We start from the raw sequence: 19,449 nt of genomic DNA, 5'->3' as shown, positions 1-19,449 counted from the left end.
TAACATGCAATACTGATTTCAACAAAAAGGATTGTAATAAGTCAGTGGATGAAAATAATTAGATTTATATAACATCTTTCATGTCCTCAATAAATCCCAAAATCCTTTACAACACCTCTTAGACTCTTCAATTCCAATCCTGGAATTAATTTTTAACATTTGGTGTAATCTTCCCTTTGATTCACTGCAGTAGGAATTCATGCCATGAACATTATTTTCCTTGGCTAGTGAAGAACATCACATGGAAAATTGAAATTGAAGTATTATTGTCCCATGTACAGTGAATATTTTGATTTGTACACTGTTCACACCCATCAGTTCATTACACAGTACATTGAAACAGTTCAAGGTAAAACAATATCAGAATGCCAAATAAGGAATAACAGTGAAAGTGCAGTGCAGGGAGACAATTAGGTGCAAGATTATAAGGAGGCTTTTTCTATTAAGTTATGATGTGTTTTGCAAGGCAGATTGGAACAGTGCAAACTAAATACTTAACTGGAATGTAAATCACATGTAATTTGCAAAGTATTTTATGCAAAACAATTACCCATATTCCAAAGGAATACGCAGTTCTTTTTCATCTGTGACTCTTCTCCGTTTACCAGAACCTGTGAAAAAAAGAAAGGCACATTAAAAACTGCACCAGTTAACAAAGAAAGATTGGCAACACTTCCAGAACACAAACCTCATAAGCTATGAATACAAATACTGAAAAATTACTAAATGTAGCTGCAATTGTAAATTACTTCCAGATTTCACAATTTTAATTTCATTCCTTTATTGCTTTAAAGCTTAAAAACAATCCAATCACCATTAGTCATGTTGATATTTTAAGATGAATGACAGCAATTAAAACACACCAGTAACTAATTAGACCCCTTAATCATTAGTAACCTAGCATCTTGAATATCTCGCTGATGTTTGCTCTCCATCTCTTAAGGTTAAAATACAAGTACTTCATAACGGAGGAAATACCAAGAAATACAGATATATAGTAAATGACATAAATTAAAGATACAACTTACTGATAGCCTCAAACATAACCTTCCTGAGATATGTTGCCCTTACTTCAGACTGTGAACATACACTTGAAGTCACTAGCTGTTAGATACATCTTGTCCCTTGAACAATCAAGTTTCATACCACTAATTCGTCATTTATCATTATCAGACCAACAGAACTTCAGATGACCAAGTACAAAACACAGCATTTAAAACCCTCACCCCCCATGAAAACCTGATGAAATTATTTCTATCATGGAAACAAAAGATTTTTTAGCCCAAAACACCAGAATGCTAATTTTTTAAATGCTTTAAATGATTTTTTAAAAATTCAGACCTTGTTCATTCATTATTTAATGACTTACCATGATACATTTCTACTGTAGTACACTATTTGTATTTGGTTGGACAGGGAATCTGTTGCATTCTTGTCAAGCAAGGCACAACTTTCACTTTAGACTCAGACATCGACAAAGTTATTTACAAACCATGAAGTCAAGTACAGCTATAGCACAGGAAAAGAACTTATCAAGATAATTAATCTTGAGGATTTACATGGTAAGAGAATTACATTTTTTTGAATGAGGCATTGGGCACATTGTGGACCCTTTTCCTCCAATAACTTGGTTCCCTCAATAGTGGACATTATGAAGTGTTTATTTCATGAGCCCGGTGTCAAGCATACAGACACTGTTGCCTGCCCAGCTCAACCAAAAGAGAGTAAGTGACCTCTCCTGGTTTTAATATTAGAGATATTGGTGTGGGAGAGTACGTTGATGTTGATTCATTTCACCTTTCCAGAAGTTTGCAGAGATGATGTTGGTGTTATCTTTCTGTACTTCTTGTCAGGGTTCAGAAACATATAGGAGTGCAGTGATTACTCTGCTATCTGGTAGACCATGAGCTTTGGTTGGATCTGAGGTCGAGATCTTCTACCATCCTTTCCCTCCAACGATCAAAGGCTATGCTGGTGTTAGTGCAGCTTACCACACTGTCATCAGTGCTTGCTTTTCCTGTAAGATGACTCAAGATAAAAGTAAGATCCCAGTTTTCCAGGATCTCACCATTGACTTTAATTATTAATGGGCAATTTACACAATTGGTACAGGGTGGGTAGAAGACATTGATTTTAAGGATTTTCAGTATTAGGCCTATCATCTCATATTCTTCATTGAACAAGATTTGCCTCGGACTGCACATACGGTTTCCAAGTTTCCTTCCTTTATACTTCTGCCTACATTTTCTTGTTCCTTCTGCCCTTCCCTTTCCCGTGACTTAAAACATGCTCATTTTTTTAACTTCACTATCTCAGATGGAAGCTATTGAGCTGAAAAGTTGATTTTATTTTCTCTCCACAGATGTTCTTCAATTGGCCCAGTACTTCCAACATCTTGCATTATTCCCTCAGATTTCCATCTACATATTCATGTTGCAACCATACCTTCATGCTAACTTCGAGTTGCTTGTCTGAAGACATCCAGATATCTCTGACCATTATTTAAAAGGAGGAAGAAAATTAACTGCTTCTAACTTCCAGCCATTACCTCACATTTTCTACACCCCTTTAGATAGTGTTCTTCTTGAAATTAATTTCCTGCTTATCTTTAAACAATCAGCAAATGCGGATCTATTACATTTGACCATTATTTATTGAAGATTGTAAATAGCTGAAACAGTCACACTGCCTGAAGGTCTGTATCAGGTACATCTTGCTTGCTTGAAGATGACCCATTTATTCTAACCCCGTGTCTTCTGTTTCAAGGACTTCAGCGATGACAACATGTTTTGTCAACCCCACAAGCCCCCATCTTTTACAGCAACACTTTAAATGTTACCTTATTGAATGCCTTTTCCAAATCCAAGCTTCCTAAATATACCACTTCTTTAATCCATTCTCAAGACGAATTGGGATGTGCCTACAATTCCTCCTGCTTTGTGGCATTGTCCTTCAGCAGTTAAGATTATGCTGTTAAGGGTGCGTGTCTCCTAGTTATCATCACATTGGACTATACAAGTTCAAACATACTGAGCAGCACTAGGGAAATTGACAATAGAAAATAGATCTGACAAAAGCACCAACTGATGTGCTCTTTTCTGAGTTAGCAGTCTGGCTTTCTTCACCACTTTGGACTGGCTTGAGGTAAATTGTTACAAAAGTCACAAACATTGGAATGACTGCTCTTACAGCCATAACCCTCAAACAGGACGACCAACATCCCTTAAAAATTTAGTTTCTCTACAACTGGGGTTCCCAACCTGGGGTTCATAGCCACCCCCCTCGGTTAATGGTTGGGGTCCATGGCATAAAAAAGGCTAGAAACCCCTTATCTACAACTATCAATTTCCCAAGCTCTGGAATTCTGTCATTTTTTCATCTTTTGTGATATTCCTTTGAATTTAGCTCCAATCAACAAGCACTGATGTCATGGCTTTCTGCCAGGTTTGTTGATAATCTTCCCATTAAGTGGCATTTATTAATATTAATGGTGTTATGCAAATACTAGCTATTTTTATCTCATTTAGTAACATATTCCAGAAGAAATTCTCAGGAAAAGCATCAAGTAGATCAGGTGGAAAAAGCAAGTATTACCAGATGGTGTAGGTGGACCATATGAAGACGGTGGAGTTCCTCTGTAAGTCTGTGTTGTAGATCCTGATGGCAATGGACTAGATGATGACTTTGAAGTCTTCATTACACTGAGTCCAACTGGTGTAGAATGGGATGCTTGGCTACAAGCAGCATGACTTGAATAAGTAGCTTTCTTGAATTTATGAGGAATTTCATCTCCTTCATTTTCTGTTTCAAGCTCATCTTGTTCCTTAATATCATTGTCAGATCCATCTGTTTCTGTCTCTGAGTCACTGTCAGCCTCTAATTGGCAGAAAAATTAATATTAGGATTTCCTAAATTCATGCGCAGCCTGTAATAAATCTGATGTCATTACTCATGTCACTCACCAAAAATATTGTTAACTTATTTTGAAGTTATAACTTTAAAGTTTGAGATCTTCATTTGCAGGGTTCACAGAATTATAGTGTCAAATTTTGCTGTGTAATGCTGAACTGATACGACTGGTTTGAGCAGAGTTCACCATCAACATATTGGGTATGAGGGCATTGGTGATTGCAGAGAAAGCACATGCTTGAAATGATACAGAAGTAGGCCCGTTGGCCCATCTAGTCCATGGCAAACCATTTAAACTGCCTTCTTCCATCAACCTGCATTGGGACCAGAGTCCTCAATACCCATACTATCCAAACTTCATTTAAACGTTGAAATCAAACTCACATGTGCCACTTATGTTGGCAAGTTATTACACACACGACCCTCTGAGTGAAGATACCACTTGTGCTCCCCTTAAACCTCTCATTTTCACCCTTAACCCATGACCTCTGGTTGTAGTCCCACCCAGCTTCAGTGGAAAAAGCCTGTTTGCATTTATCCTATCTATACCCCTCAATTCTGTATGTCTCAAATCTCCGCTCATTCTTCTGCATTGTAAGGAATAAAGTCCTAATCTATTCAATGTTTCCTTATAACTCAAGTCCTTCAGACACTGCAACATTCTTGTAAACTTTCTCTGTACTCTTTCAATCTTATTTACATCTTTCCAGTAGGTAGGTGATCAAAACTGCACACAAAATAGGCCTAAACCAAATTAGGCCTCACCAATGTCTTATACAACATCAACACCCCATCTCCTGTACTCAATACATTGATTTTTGAAAGCGAAATGTACCAAAAACACGATGTGTCAATAGATATATTAAGAGCAAAAGAATAGCAAGGGACAAAATTGGTCCTTTGGAAGATCAGAGTAGTCATCTAAGCATGAAGCCAAAAGAGATGGGGGAGATCTTAAATTGATTTTTTTTGCATCTGTCTTTACTCAAGAGACAGACACAGAGTATATAGAAAAGTCAGGCAAAGCATCAGTGAGGTCATAGACCATATATGGATTACAGAGAAGGCACTTGCTATCTAGTGGAAAATTAGGATGAATAAATCCCCAGGGCCTGACAAAGTGTTCCCTTGCTCCCTGTGGGAGGCTAGTGCAGAAATTGCAGGGGTCCTAGCAGAGATATTTAAATCATCCTTAGTCATGGATGAAGTGCCAGAAGATTGTAGAAGATGTAATGTTGTGCGCTTGTTTAAGAAAGGCTCAAAGAATATACTTGGAAATTATAGTCTGGTGAGCCTGACTTCATAGTGGGCAAGTTACCAGAAGGTATTCTAAGGGACAAGAAATACAAGTATGTAGATAGACAGGGACAGATTAGGGATACCCAGCACGGCAGTTAGTGTCTGACCAATCTTGCAGAGCTTTTCGAGGAAATTACCAGGCAAGTTGATTAAAGCAAGGCAGTGGATGTTGTCTACATGGGCTTTAGCAGGGCCTTTGACAAAATCCCACATGGGAGATCGATCAAGGTTTAGTTGCTTGGCATTCAGGATGCAGTAGTAAATTGGATTAGATGTTGGCTATGTGGCAGAAGCCAAAGAGTGGCAGAAGACGAATGCCCCTCTGACTGGAAGCCTGTGACTAGTGGTGTGGCGCAGGGGTCAGTATTGGATCTGTTGTTGTCTGTCATCTATATTAACTATCTGGATGATTATGTGATAACCTGGATTAGCAATTTAGCAGATGACAACAAGGTTGGGGATGTATGTAATGGACAACAAAGAAGACTTGAAAGTGGTGTCACAGGTAGATAGGGTCACAAGGGCAGCTTTTGGCATACTGGCCTTCATAAATTGAAGTACTGAATACAGGAGTTGGGATAGAATGGATAGAAAACCTACAGCACAACACAGGCCCTTCAGCCCACAAAGTTGGACCGAACATATCCCTACCTTAGAAATTACTAGACTTCCCCATAGCCCTCTATTTTTCTAAGCTCCATGTACCTATCCAAAAGTCTCTTAAAAGACCATATCGTATCCGCCTCCACCAACGTTGCCGGCAACCCATTCCACGTAATCACCACTCTCTAAGTAAAGAACTTACCCCTGACATCACCTCTGTACCAACTCCCCAGCACCTTAAACCTGTGTCCTCTTGTGGCAACCATTTCAGCCCTGGGAAAAAGCCTCTGACTATCCACACAATCAATGCCTCTCATCATCTTATACACCTCTAGCAGGTCAACTCTCATCCTCCGTCGTTCCAAGGAGAAAAGGCCGAGTTCACTCAACCTATTCTCATAAGGCATGCTCCCCAATCTAGGTAACATCCTTGTAAGTCTCCTCTGCACCCTTTCTATGGCTCCCACATCTTTTCTGTAGTGAGGCGACCAGACCTAAGCACAGTACTCCAAGTGGGGTCTGACCAGGGTCCCTTATAGCTGCAGCATTACCTCTTAGCTCCTAAATTCAATTCCATGATTAATGAAAGCCAATACACTATATGCCTTCTTAACCACAGAGTCAACCTGCGCAGCTGCTTTGAGCGTCCTATGGACTCAAACCCCAAGATCCCTCTGATCCTCCACTCTGCCAAGAGTCTTACCATTAATACTATATTCTGCTGTCATATTTGACTTACCAAAATGAACCACCTCACATTTATCTGGGTTGAACTCCATCTACCACTTCTCAGCCCAGTTTTGCATCCTATTTAATGTCCTGCTGTAACCTCTGACAGCCCTCCACACTATCCTCAACACCTCCAACCTTTGTGTCATCAGCAAACTTACTAACCCATCTCTCCACTTCTTCATCCAGGTCATTTATAAAAATCACGAAGAGTAAGGGTCCCAGAACAGATCCCTGAGGCACTCCATTGGTGACCGATCTCCATGAAGAATATGACCCATCTACAACCACTCTTTGCCTTCTGTGGGCAAGCCAGTTTTGGATCCACAAAGTAATGTCCCCTTGGATCCCATGCCTCCTTACTTTCTCAATAAGCCTTGCATGGGGTACCTTGTCAAATGCCTTGCTGAAATCCATATACACTATATCTACTGCTCTTCCTTCATCAATGCGTTTAGTCACATCTTCAGGTTATGTTGAAGTTCAGTAAGACATTGGTGAGGCCTAATTTGGAGCATTATGTGCAGTTCCGGTCATCTACCAACAGCAAAGATTGAAAGAGTACAGAAAAATTTATAAGGATACAGCTGGATCTTGAGTATGTGGGTTATAGGGAGAGATTGAACGGGTTAGGATTTTAATCCATACAGCAGAGGAGACTGGGTGGAGTTTTGATAGAGGCATAGGTATACAAAATTATAATGGGTACAGATAGAGTAAATGCAAGCCAGCTTTTTCCACTGGGGTTGGGGGAGTCTAGAATTCATAGATGAAATGTCTAAAGAGGAACATGACGGGGTGCTTATTAACTCATAAAGCAATGAGAGTGTGGAACAAGCTGCCAGCAGTAGTGAAGAATATGAATTTGATTTCAACATTTAAGAGAAATTTGGAGAGATACATGGATGGGAAGGGTATGAAGGGCAATGGTCTGGGTGCAGGTCAATGGGACTAGGCAGATTAATGGTTCAGCACAGACTAGATGGACCAAGGGCCCATTTCTGTGCTGTTCTATGACTCTATACTGAAGAATAAAAACTCGTGTGCAGAACATGAAGTATATTTCCTGCCACAAATTATTTCTTACATTCCCCCTTGATCTTCATAGCATTTAGTGGATGAAAATCCATTAATTTAGTGGATTACAGCTAATTAGTTCAAGCAGAAAGCATGATAGTTACACACACTGGCTTAAGGCATTTATGTACAAAGGTTGACTGTTCTACCATAAACAAGTAGGATTCTCAATAATTCAGAATGGTTGGAATCAAACTTTCCCTTCAATTCATATCACCCGAGGTTAATGACCTGTAAATCTTCTTTTAAAATTAGGTTTTTTTAAAGCAGTTTAATGCATTTGCTTTCATATTGCTATGCCTTTATAATTTCATGTTTAAATAGAATTAATCTTGTAGAGCAAATTCTTTGTTCTTCTGAAGCTGAAATTATCACATAGCAACAAGCAATAACCTTCATTTAACTGAAATACCAAAGTAATGGTTTTCTCCACTTGGTGTTATACTTGCACATTTTTATATGTTGACTGGCAAAAAATGTCAGCTTATGAGAATGTCAGCTCTTATACCCGGATATGCCTCTTAGAGAAATCAAAAAGCTCTACATCTGTCAACTACTGCAATAACACGTACTATGGACAAAACATGTGACATCCACTTGATATACAAAATATTTAATTGGTAGGAAAGTCCTTAAAAGTGCTAAATATCATTGAAGGCATTTAAATATTATAAGATCATTGAATCTGGCTGCTCTGTTAGACAGTCGTCTGGAAAAGTGCTGCAGACATACATCAGACATTCCTCATCATAGCAAAGCTGACATTTGGTCACCATGAAAACAATGTATTAGACACCATTCATTCAGCTGCCTACAAACTCCACAAGGTGACTCTACATCAGAAGTCCTTTCTGTTAATATACTCTTTTCACATCTTTCAAATCCTCACTCTTAGCCTTGATGAAGTATAACAAACATTTTGAACACATTTTGCAATGTTCTAAAGGTTGTGGAATCTTATTCAAATCTATACCGCCAGATATGATTACATTCACAGTTTTCATAAGTGCCTAGTCAGGTAAGTTGTCAATGTTAGGCTAATAGTGAGCTGAAATAAAAGTTAATTATTTACATGATGTGCTCAATAAAACTGAGTGCAGGAATGCATGATATCAACAGCTCAAACAAACACCACACAGCAACAAAATAAAAGGAAACAAAGGTAACCCAAGTTTGCTTTAAAGAACTGATGCCTCTTTACAGAAATGCGATGACCTTTAGAGCCCTGGAATTGCTAGAAATGAACTAGCAGGACTGATGTAGCTTGATATTAATCATCTTGGCATTATTTATGACTAGTTATAAGATGGGAACTATTCCTCATGAACAAACTAAAGAGCATATGACACAAAGATATAGGAACAGAATTAGGCCATTTGGCCTATTGAGTCTGCTGCATCATTTCATCATGGCAGATCCAAAAAAGACCAAGGTAACATGCCTGAAGGACTGGTATCTTGTTGCACTCAACTCAATAATAAGCAAATGCTTTGACAGCTGGTCAAGGATTCCATCTGCAGCTTGCTACCACCCAAACCGGGCCCCTACAATTCACCTACTAACACAACTGACAGAGGACGCATTAGCCACTGCTCTACATACCGTTCCTACACATCTGGAGAAGGAGGATGCTTATGTGAGAATGCTGTTTTTGGACTACAGTTCAGCATTCAACACCATAGTTCCATCCAGGCTCGACAAGAAACTCAGAGACCTCGGCCTGGACCCTGCTTTGTGCAGCTGGATCCTGGACTTCCTGTCAGATCGCTGGCAAGCTTTAAGAGTGGACTTCCTCACCTCCAACCCTCTGACTCTCAATACAGGAGCTCCTCAGGTATGTGTACTGAATCCCCTCCTTTACTCCCTGTATACCCATGACTGTATCACCACCCACATCTCTAATCTGCTAATTAAGTTTACCAACAACACTACATGGATTGGCCTTATCTAAAAACAATAATGAGATGGCCTACAGGGAATAAGTCATCACTCTGACACAGTGGTGTCAAGAAAACAACCTCTCCCCTCAATGTTGTAATAACAAAGGAGCTGGTTGTGGATTACAGGAGGAATAGAGGCAGGTTAACCCCTATTGACATCAGTGGATCTGGGGTTGAGAGGGTGAACAGCTTTAAGTTCGTCAGCATCTACATCAAGGACCTTACGTGGTCTGTACACACAAGCTGTGTGGTGGAAAAAGCACAACAGCGCCTCTTTCACCTCAGACGGTTGAGGAAGTTTGGTATGGGCCCCCAAATCCTAAGAACTTTCTACAGGGGCACAATTGAGAGCATTCTGACTGGCAGCACCACTGCCTGATATGGAAACTGTTCTTCCCTTAATCGGGGATTCTGCAGAGAGTGGTGCGGACAGCCCAGTGCATCTGTAGTTGTGAACTTCCCATGATTCAGGGCACTTACACAGACAGGTGTGAGAAAAGGGCCTGAAGGATCATTAGGGACCCGAGTCACCTCAACCACAACTTATTCCAGCTGCTACCATCCGGGAAACGGTACCGCAGCATAAAAGCCAGGATCAACAGACTCTGGGACAGCTTCTTCCACCAGGCCAGTCTGATTAACTCACGCTGATTTGAAAGTACTCTATATTACACTGACTGTTCTATTTATTATAAATTATTATAAATCACTATGATTGCACATTTAGACGGTGACGTAACACAAAGATTTTTACTCCTCGTGTGTGAAGGATGCAAGAAATAAAGTCAATTCAATTTTTCAATGACTCAATAAAGTCAGGCCAAAAAATATGGCAAAAGGCTGTACTGAAGCAGAATGTTGTTTTCCTAATGCAATGTTTAAGAATAAAGAAAAAAAACAGCTATATTACTTCCTGTACAATAAATAAATAACAGATAAAATTATGAATCCATCTACATAAATCAGCTGTATCTGATGATGAGTGGCAAGGAATATCACAGCATCAATGTAACATTGCACTAACATGTTAGTTAACCTTTTACAATTTGCACACTAATGTTATGAAGATAATTCACAGCTACAAATATTGCAGTCATTCGATTAAAAAGGTAAATAAGATGAGACGCTGGATTATGGGAATTAAATGTTCTGCATCTAAATAGAAACTTTAGTGGAAAAAAATACTGAACAGAATTTAGCCAATTTTAAAACTTGGGAGAAGGCTGTCAGTACAATTAGGCGAAATTCAGCTCAGAACAGTGTGAAGTGGGAAAATCCAAGTCAAGATCATGTTTTACACTCTTCTAGTTTCAATGTTCAGCACTGTCCATTTTGCACTATTAAACAATTTAGTGCCAACACTGTGTTGAAAACCTCTACTTAAAGCAAGTCTTAAATTCTAACCTGATTGACTGTTATTAGAATCGTCTTCATCATCATCTTCATCATCATCTTCATCCGACTCATCAGAATCCTTGCTACTTGGAACATCGGAATCATTCCCTCTGAACTGATCAGCCAAAGATAGGGCAGAAAGATGCTGATGTTGCTGCTGAAGAGGTGCAGTGACCTTGATGCTCACTGATTTGTCATTGGCAGAACTCTGGGATAACACAGGAGAGGTAGAATGTCGAACTGGTGTCACATGATTGCCCGAATGATTCTTTAAATTAGTACCTAGTGGAACTGGTGAAAAGGGTGCGCTGCTGTCAGAGTTTGTAATTATTTTATCTGTATTCTTAACTTGGGTTCTAGATTTGGTCGTAAGTGCCAAAGGGGCTTCCTGAATGACACTCTGAATTACTCCATTAGGTTGCTGCTGCACAAGTGCACTTGTTACCGAGGGGTTTGACTGGTTACCATCAACTGGAGGCAGTTTCTGGTGTGCTGGTGAACTAGCAGCAGATTTTGGACTAGACAAAGGGGTTTGGAAGCTCTTGTTACTGCCTGCTGCTGCCTTCTTTTGGGCCTTATACTGCTCCTGTTGTTTCTTTAATTGTGCTGGAAACGACTGCTTAAATAGTTCCTGTAAATAAACAGAACATTAAATAAAGAGCCAGCAATACAAAGTTAAGTGACGATATAAATTTAAGGCAAGATTTCCAGTCAGAGCTGTGCATTTACAAAAATAGCCCTCAAACATACAACTTCTTTAGGACAATATAGCACAGGTGGCAGATTTCATAAATACCACCACTATCATCATTATGTGCCATTTAATGAAGTAGTTGATCATGGTCTTTTGACCATGATTGGTCTTGGCAAATTTTTCCATTGCAGTAATTTGCCGTTGTCTTCTTCCGGGCATGACGTGCTGTGTGACCGCAGCCATTATCAATACTCTTCAGAAATTGTCTGCCTGGTATCAGTGGTCGCATAACCAGGACTTATGATGTGCACCAGCTGCTCATATGACCATCTACCACCTGCTCCTGTGGCTTCACGTGACCCTGATCTGTCGGGGGGTGGGGGGGACGAGAGGGGTGAGTGCTGAGATGGTGCTAGACCTTGCCCAAGGATGACCTATAGGCCAGTGGTGGCAAGAAGCAGCTTACACCTCGTTTGGTAGAGACATTACCCAAGCAATCATATTAATATCATTTCTTTAAAAAGCAAAAAACTAAACAATAAAATGCAATAATATCACAGATTGATAATGACTGTGTATCTCAAGATGTCAATCTGCTGTTCACAGCCTACTAATATTAACACATCACATACAGGCAACATTAAGGGAGAGAAATATTAGACGGAGAATTTTTCTAAACTATTACAAGGTATATCCTAATCATAAAAATAAATTGACAAACCTCCAGAGTTACATAGACAGCACTGATAGTGTCTATACATAAATATTTCAAAAGATGCAGTCATATGACAAACTAACAGATCTATGATGATTCTTTCAGTCAGCACTGCATAACATGTTCAAAAATAATCTCATAAGATCCACATTAACACAAATTAAATAAGAATATCTACAAATATTTCAATAAATCTGAAAACCAATAACAAAATGTGGAGATTGCCAAAAGTCATCAACTAGATGGGATGAGGGGCTAGTTTCTGTGCTGAAGCGCTCTATGACTTTATGTAACTCTAACATATAAAAATTAATGCATCAGCTCTAAACTCAATTCAAAGCTTTTAAAATATGAACTTTGGATACTGTGCTGTTTCTTATCAAATTAGCATTCATTCTCTCCTTTCCAGAGTTGGCTGTGGCCTAAATAATGAGCTTTGGCCTAGTTTGAAGGTTCGTCGCTTTTAAGAACTGAAATCATTATTAATGAAATTGCATCAACTTGCCTGCTTCAAACGAAGATCATGTGGTGACCCCAGTTCTTCAGGAACACATATATTCCCTGCCTTAAGTTCAGGTAAAGCACCAGCTGGTTTTGGAGAAGATTCTTTCCTTCCCTGATTGACCAAAGGCACAGGTTTCATCCCAACTGTTAGCCCAGTGGACTGAATGACACTCTGTTGTTTTTTGCCAGACTCATCATTTGCATGAGAGCTCTGGAAAATGAGGGAAAGTTGCGACAAAACTGGAGGTTGTTTCTGCTGGGATTGGAATGGATGTGAAGTTTGAGAATCTGTGGCAAGATGCAAATGCTGGTTCATTCTTTTGTCATAGGAGTATTTAAGGTCACAAGCAGTTTGGCTCAATTCTTTAGACTCTTTCATACTGTGCATCAAACCCTGCAAAGTAAAATTAAATTCATTTATTAAGACAAAACTATTCTTAAAGAATTACAGGTCCTTTAAATACTTAGGCCTCTTAAATATGTTATGCTCAGTAATGTTCTTAAACTTAACTTTCCAAGTATCCACTTTAAAGTAAATATGAAACTTTATGAAGTAACTGGAATCAGCACATCTGATCTAGGCATGTCCTGAGGCTCCTGTGTCCTTCTACCTGATGGCAGCAGCAAGATAAAAAGCATGGCCTGGGTGGTGAGGATCTCTGATGATGGAAGTTGCTTTCCTCCAATAGCATGTAGATGTGCTCAATGGTTGGGAGGGCTTTACCTGTGATGCACTGGCCCGAATCCACGACCTTTTGTAGGATTTTTCTTTCAAAGGCATTGGCGTTTCCATACCACACCATACTGCAGGCAGTCAATACACTCTCTACTACACATTTATAGAAGTTTGTCAAAACATGCCAAATCTCTGCAGACTCCTAAGGAAGTAGAGATGCTGCCATGTTTTCTTTGCAATTGCATTTACATGCTGGGTCCAGGACATGTCCCTCTGAATTAGATATATCCAGGAAATTAAAGTTGCTAAACCTCTCGACCTCTGACCAAGAATGGCTCATTGACCTCTGGTTTCCCTCTCCTGAAGTCTATAATCAGTTACTTGGTCTTGCTGACATTCAGAGGTTGTTGTTATGACACCACTCAGCCAGATTTTCAATCTCCCTCCTGTATGCTCATTTATCACCATCTTTGATACGGTCAACAACAGCAATTCAAATAACAATATCCAATAAGATTTAAAATGTATGAATAGTCATTTAAGTGTAAAAGTTAGGTGTACATGCAGATAATGCCACGGATCATTCTAACCAACGTGTGTTTTACCCAAGCTAATATCTTAAAATGCATCAACTCAATAATGTACTTTTTCTATAGTGAAATCTATTTACCATCTAAAAATTACAGTTCCTTGTTTTTATAACTCAAATGTTGGATGCAGAGGAATCTATTTTCAAAGTACATCTTCTCCCTTGTCCTCCAAGTCAGCAGTGACCTGTGTCAATCTCTGGGCAAGTACCTGGATTTTCAGTTTTATAAAACAGAACCTGTGCTAAGGCTTTATCCCAGTTACTCCCCTTCCACCACTTTTTAAAAAAAAACATTCTCATCTTCCAAACATCCTCTGCATACAATCCAATAGCAGAACCGCTCAATCAACATATGAGCAAGGCCTCCGGCGGTCAGGGTCAACAAAGGATGTTGCGTCCTAGCTGTCTAGATATGCAAGCCTGGGCAGTATGATATGGAGAGTCAGATGCTGCCCATGTAGCAAGCTCCCCCTTTCCACACATCTATTGAATTGATACAGTTTGGTTGGAGCAGTGTTGCAGGAGTTACCAGTCGGTGTTGAACTCAACTTAGGACTGTCTTAGCTCCAGATTCTTCCCTTGGGGTTTACTCCCCAAGTCTTCCCATGAGTGGGTAAAGCTGCAAGGCAGCAGAAGTTTCAGATCAGAGTTTTCTTTCTTCTAGATGAGTTGCCAACCACAGCTGACAAGCCAAATCTGTCTAAAACAACTGGTTTTAAGGTGATAGTAGCCCACCTTTGCCCTTTTTCCTGACAGTACAAAAGGTTCCACTGGACTTAGTAGCTAAGCCAGGACATGGACATGTGATTGAAGGATATTACTTGATTCAACATACAAGCAATTTGAAAGAATCATAATATTAGTCCAATTCCCATGTTGCTCTCCAAATATGCTGACCATTCCCCCCCCCCCCCTTTCTTTAAGGATTTTTTTCAGACAATGCTCTCCAACTCATGATACTGAACATTCTACACTTCCATATCCGGTTCCTGACCCCTCCAAAATCCTGTAGTCAACTATCTTTAAAATATCTTTTTTTATATATTTGTTTCAGCCTTTTGTTATTAAATAACCCGTTTAGGCCCCAGTTGGAGTCAGATGGAAGAGAGGCACATCCATGAAGAGGGACAGAGAAGATTTAACATATGGCACAAATTTACTGGACCAATGCAACACACGAAATGCTGGAGGAACTCAGCAGGCCAGGCAGCGTCTATGGAAAAGAGAAAACAGCCGATGTTTGGGGCTGAGTCTTTTCTTCAGGACTGGAAAGGAAAGGGCGGGGGGCATAGTCAGACTATGAAGGTGGGAGTTGGGGAGGAAGCAGTACAAGATGGCAGGTGATATAGGAGAGCGAGTGGGGTGAAGTGCTGGGAAGTTAATTGGTGTCAAGTTCCTCCAGCATTTTGCGTGTGTTACTGGACCTATGTTCATGTGGAAAGACTAGGGTTCCTCACAACTGACAAAGTCATGGGGAAAATTGATGGAGACATTCCTAATCATATTAGGTTTGAATACAGCAGAAAATGTAATCAGTTGCAGAAATGCACCATATGACTGACGCAGGATGAACAGAAGTGACATTTTATGATGTAAATTGACACAGCTTCTGTCATATATTCCCTAAATTAATGATGGAAAACAGATAGAATAGCTCCTTTCAAGAGGGCATGCCTCAAGGAGCCTGCACTGGCAAAATAAGCCAAGGATCTCCCAATGCAGTATAACATATGATTCTACATGCAATTTTAATATATTTTCTTCTTGTCCTAAAGTCAACATATTAAAGAAAGAAAACAGGAACAAAATACTGAAGAAGCAGGAGCCTAATATTTCCAAGGTTACAACTAGACAGGAAGAAAACAAACAGTACATTTTAAAATGCCAAGAAAAGTGGCATAAGAAGAAGAATGAAATCTACAATCTACAGGCACATAGAAGAAATTAAGCAATAAGGGTGATCTATATCTCCCTCCTTATAGACAAGTGGAATTGTGGTAAAGATAGCCAACTATTATATAAAAAAAATCCAAAGAAATAGGGAGAGAATGCTGAAAGCCTGAAACAGAAATACTAGAAATGCTCAGGATCTGAATTTGTGCGATTCCAGAATGAATCAGGAAAACTGTCACATACCCAGTCAAAAGATGAGGCATTGTTCTCTAACTTCCAATGAGCTTCATTAGGAGGGCGCAAAAGACCAATTACAGAGCAGTGCAAAAGGAAGAGACTCAAACGATTCAAGTGATGTGGGAATGCACGCTTAAGGTCATGCTTTCAGAATAAATGGAGGTGTCCTTTAAAGCAGTCACATATTCTAAATTGGCTTCCTGAAATCAGAATACTACAATGGGAGGAATAAGTAGTCATTCAAGTCCACCATTCACCAGGGACATTGTATGATGGAAACAGAGTATGTAAAAAAGGGCAGGTGATGCATCTTCTGGATCTGCATGGGGAATCAACAAGTGGTGTGTATATTCATAAGCCATAGCATCCCAGATAGAACAGTCCTTTTCTGTGGTTACGGGCATGATTTCATGATGGCTTCGTGCAGGGGTTCCCAACCTGGGTCCACGGACCCCTCGGTTAATGGTAAGGCTCCATGGCATTAAAAAAGTTGGGAACCCTTGGTCCGGTACCTTTTTAGTGCCAGGATTGAAGCTGCCCATTACTGGCTGCACTACATCCCACAAAGGCAAGCAACTGGAAGCTGTGATAAAGAGAATGATGAGGCCATGCAAGCAGATTTTTGGGAGCTTAAAACAAAATTATCAAATGAAAACAAAATTAAGCAAGATCTCAATGACAGTGCAGCATTATTTCCAGAGTCACATAATAAAATGTACAGTAATAGGAGAAATCAACAAATGAAGGCTTGGGTGGAAAGAGGAACCAGGAAGAAGGCTTTGAGAATCCAGAATTAGAAATATATCTAAACACACGAGTACATATTGGGCAGGTAACACCTCAGCTACATTGGTTCAATATCCTTACAGGGAATTTAAGTTAGCCTGATAGGGAGATGGGAACACAAGCAGAAATAAAACCAGGAAAGGAAATTTAAAAAGTAGCAAGTAAAACAGGTAAAGACAATAAAGACAAACAGCAAATAGTGGTTAAGGCTCAAAGAAATTTAAAAGGGTAAGGTGAACAGTACTATACCTCAGATACGCAGCATTCACAAAAAAAAGCAAATGAATCAACTTTAAGCTACTGACCTATAGTTGCAATATTTCTTGAAATTTATGGATTGTACCCAGAGCTTGTTTTCTTTTTTTAAGATCAACATGTTGAGAACCACCAACTAGAGGAAAGCCATTTCAGGTCTAATATTGCCTTACAAGAAATGATTTATTTATAACCAAATGACCAACAAGTCATTAGGGAAGATGATTAGTATACAAGAATTATACAACAAATTTGAAATTGATGCACTTCAATCCAAAATCATAGCCTTAAAAAGAAACCCAAAAAATTACATAAGTATAAGAAACAAGATGGCACTGGGTGATTCATAACTAGATTGAACTGGTATGATAGTATACCAGCAATGGATAACACTTAAGATAATAAAAAATTACAAAAAAAAACTTACAAAAAAACTTACAAAAAAAAACTTACAGCCACAAACACCCTGAAGATAAAGTAGTACACTGTCAGCTGAAATTAAAAGATACTGTTCAATCAAAGGTTGCAAGATACACCAGAGGAAGAATAAGAAATTGATCAGAGATTAAATATCAGAATTAACTGGAGAGAAATATCATAATGGACTATAAAAGCTTCTATACGCATGCAAAAATCAAAGCACCAGCAAAAGCAAACATTTGGGGTGGTAACGTAGCAGATCAGCTAGTGTAATAGTATGACAGCACCAGCGACCAGAGTTCAAATCTGCAGTTTTCTGTAAGGAGTTTATATGCTTCCCCCAAGATCGCATGGGTTTCTACCGAATGCTCCAGTTTCTTCCCATATTCCAAATATGTATGGGGGACTAGGCTAATTGAGATGTAATTGAAGATGGAGATGTAATTGGGTGGTGTGGAGTCGTTAAGCCGGAAGGGCCTGCTACTATACTGCATCCTTAACTAAAACATAAATTAGTTCTTCACTGATAAGAGACAAAAGAATTTCCTACAAAGATCAAAGAAAAGTTTGCACCTGCTTTTACAAAAGCAATCGAAAAACTGCAAAGTACAAAGACAGAAATGAATAACTGAAGGTAAATCTTCTTTAAGAAAAAAAGAAAAATCTTTCTTTAAGTGAAATTGATGAGATTGAAGCCGATAAATTCCAAGGATTCCATGATCTGCATCTCAGGGGTTTTAAAGAGGTGGCTGTAGGGCTGATGGATGCAGTGAGAGTCATCTTTCAAAACTCAAAAGATGCCAGAATGTTTCCAGTAAATTGGGGGGAGGAGAAATAGCAAGTGTGACCCCATTTATGGAGGGAGAGAGTAAAGATCAAATCACAGATTTAGTCTGACATCAGTAGCAGGGAAAAATGTTGGATCAATACTAAGATTTGCACTAATTTATTTGGGTTCTTTGCTAAGCAGGATAAATCAGGGAATTAATTGATGTTGGGTATATAGATTCTCAAAAGATTCTATAGAAGATCTCAGATGAGGGTTGTTCAAGAAGGTCAGAGGACATGGATTGAGAATTGGTTAATAGAAGCAAGGAATGCAAATAAATATGAAACTGGACCTGTTACATCTAGCAGAATATTAACAACCTAAGATAAATAATTATGTTCTAAAACTCATGGATGAGGATGTCAATCAGGTTACTATGAATGCAGAAGAAAAACTGAATTTCCAACATAATCATTTGAAAGTTCAACATATATCAACCTTAAACAAAATGATCAGTCCAAAGATAAAAATCAAAAAACAGACCAATTTATGGAAATGATCTCTAATTTTACCTTTGCCTTCTTTGAATGTGGGGATTCAGTTTCAGAATCTGAATCAGCCTCCTCACTGTCATCTTCTCCAATACTATGTTCATCATCTTCATCCTCATCGTCATCATCATCATCGTCATCATCATCATCGTCCTCAAAGTCATCAGAATCACTGCTGCTCAAGCCTTCGCTGGAAGAATCTGATGATGTACCTGATTCGCTTTCACTGTTACTGGAGCTTTCAATTGCTCTCTTTCTGGGCTTCTAGTAGGAATATTGCAAATTGAAAAAGAAAAGTCACATTCAGAGATGAAAGCATTTGATTTCTTTTAAAATATTGATTGCACCTTCTGATCTCTCTATACTTGCACAACAATCACAAAATCAATTGACTAGTGAACAACCTGC

General features: G+C 39.1%; 1 protein-coding gene across 17 annotated transcripts in view; it reads right to left on the bottom strand.

Annotated features, from left to right (window-relative positions):
* Positions 1-19,449, bottom strand: part of baz2ba (bromodomain adjacent to zinc finger domain, 2Ba) — a 250,780-nt gene that overhangs the window by 105,797 nt on the left and 125,534 nt on the right. For 15 of the 17 annotated variants that reach the window (XR_009511572.1, XM_059966477.1, XM_059966482.1 and 12 more), the window contains 5 exons: positions 19,063-19,305; positions 12,867-13,259; positions 10,962-11,583; positions 3,595-3,876; positions 551-611 (listed from right to left, as the gene is read on the bottom strand). Coding sequence is in view for 16 of the 17 variants with exons in the window: in XM_059966477.1 (XP_059822460.1) it covers positions 551-611; positions 3,595-3,876; positions 10,962-11,583; positions 12,867-13,259; positions 19,063-19,305 (1,601 nt within the window). In the remaining variant the exon portion in view is untranslated. The remainder of the gene's footprint in view (positions 1-550; positions 612-3,594; positions 3,877-10,961; positions 11,584-12,866; positions 13,260-19,062; positions 19,306-19,449) is intronic. The other 2 variants (XM_059966491.1, XM_059966490.1) reach the window with 2 other exon arrangements.

Source organism: Hypanus sabinus, chromosome 4 (genome assembly GCF_030144855.1).
Source record: "Hypanus sabinus isolate sHypSab1 chromosome 4, sHypSab1.hap1, whole genome shotgun sequence".
NCBI classification, from domain to species: Eukaryota; Metazoa; Chordata; class Chondrichthyes; order Myliobatiformes; family Dasyatidae; genus Hypanus; species Hypanus sabinus.
The sequence above is the reverse complement of the archived record's forward strand: the minus strand, read 5'-3'. Positions and strand labels throughout refer to the sequence as shown.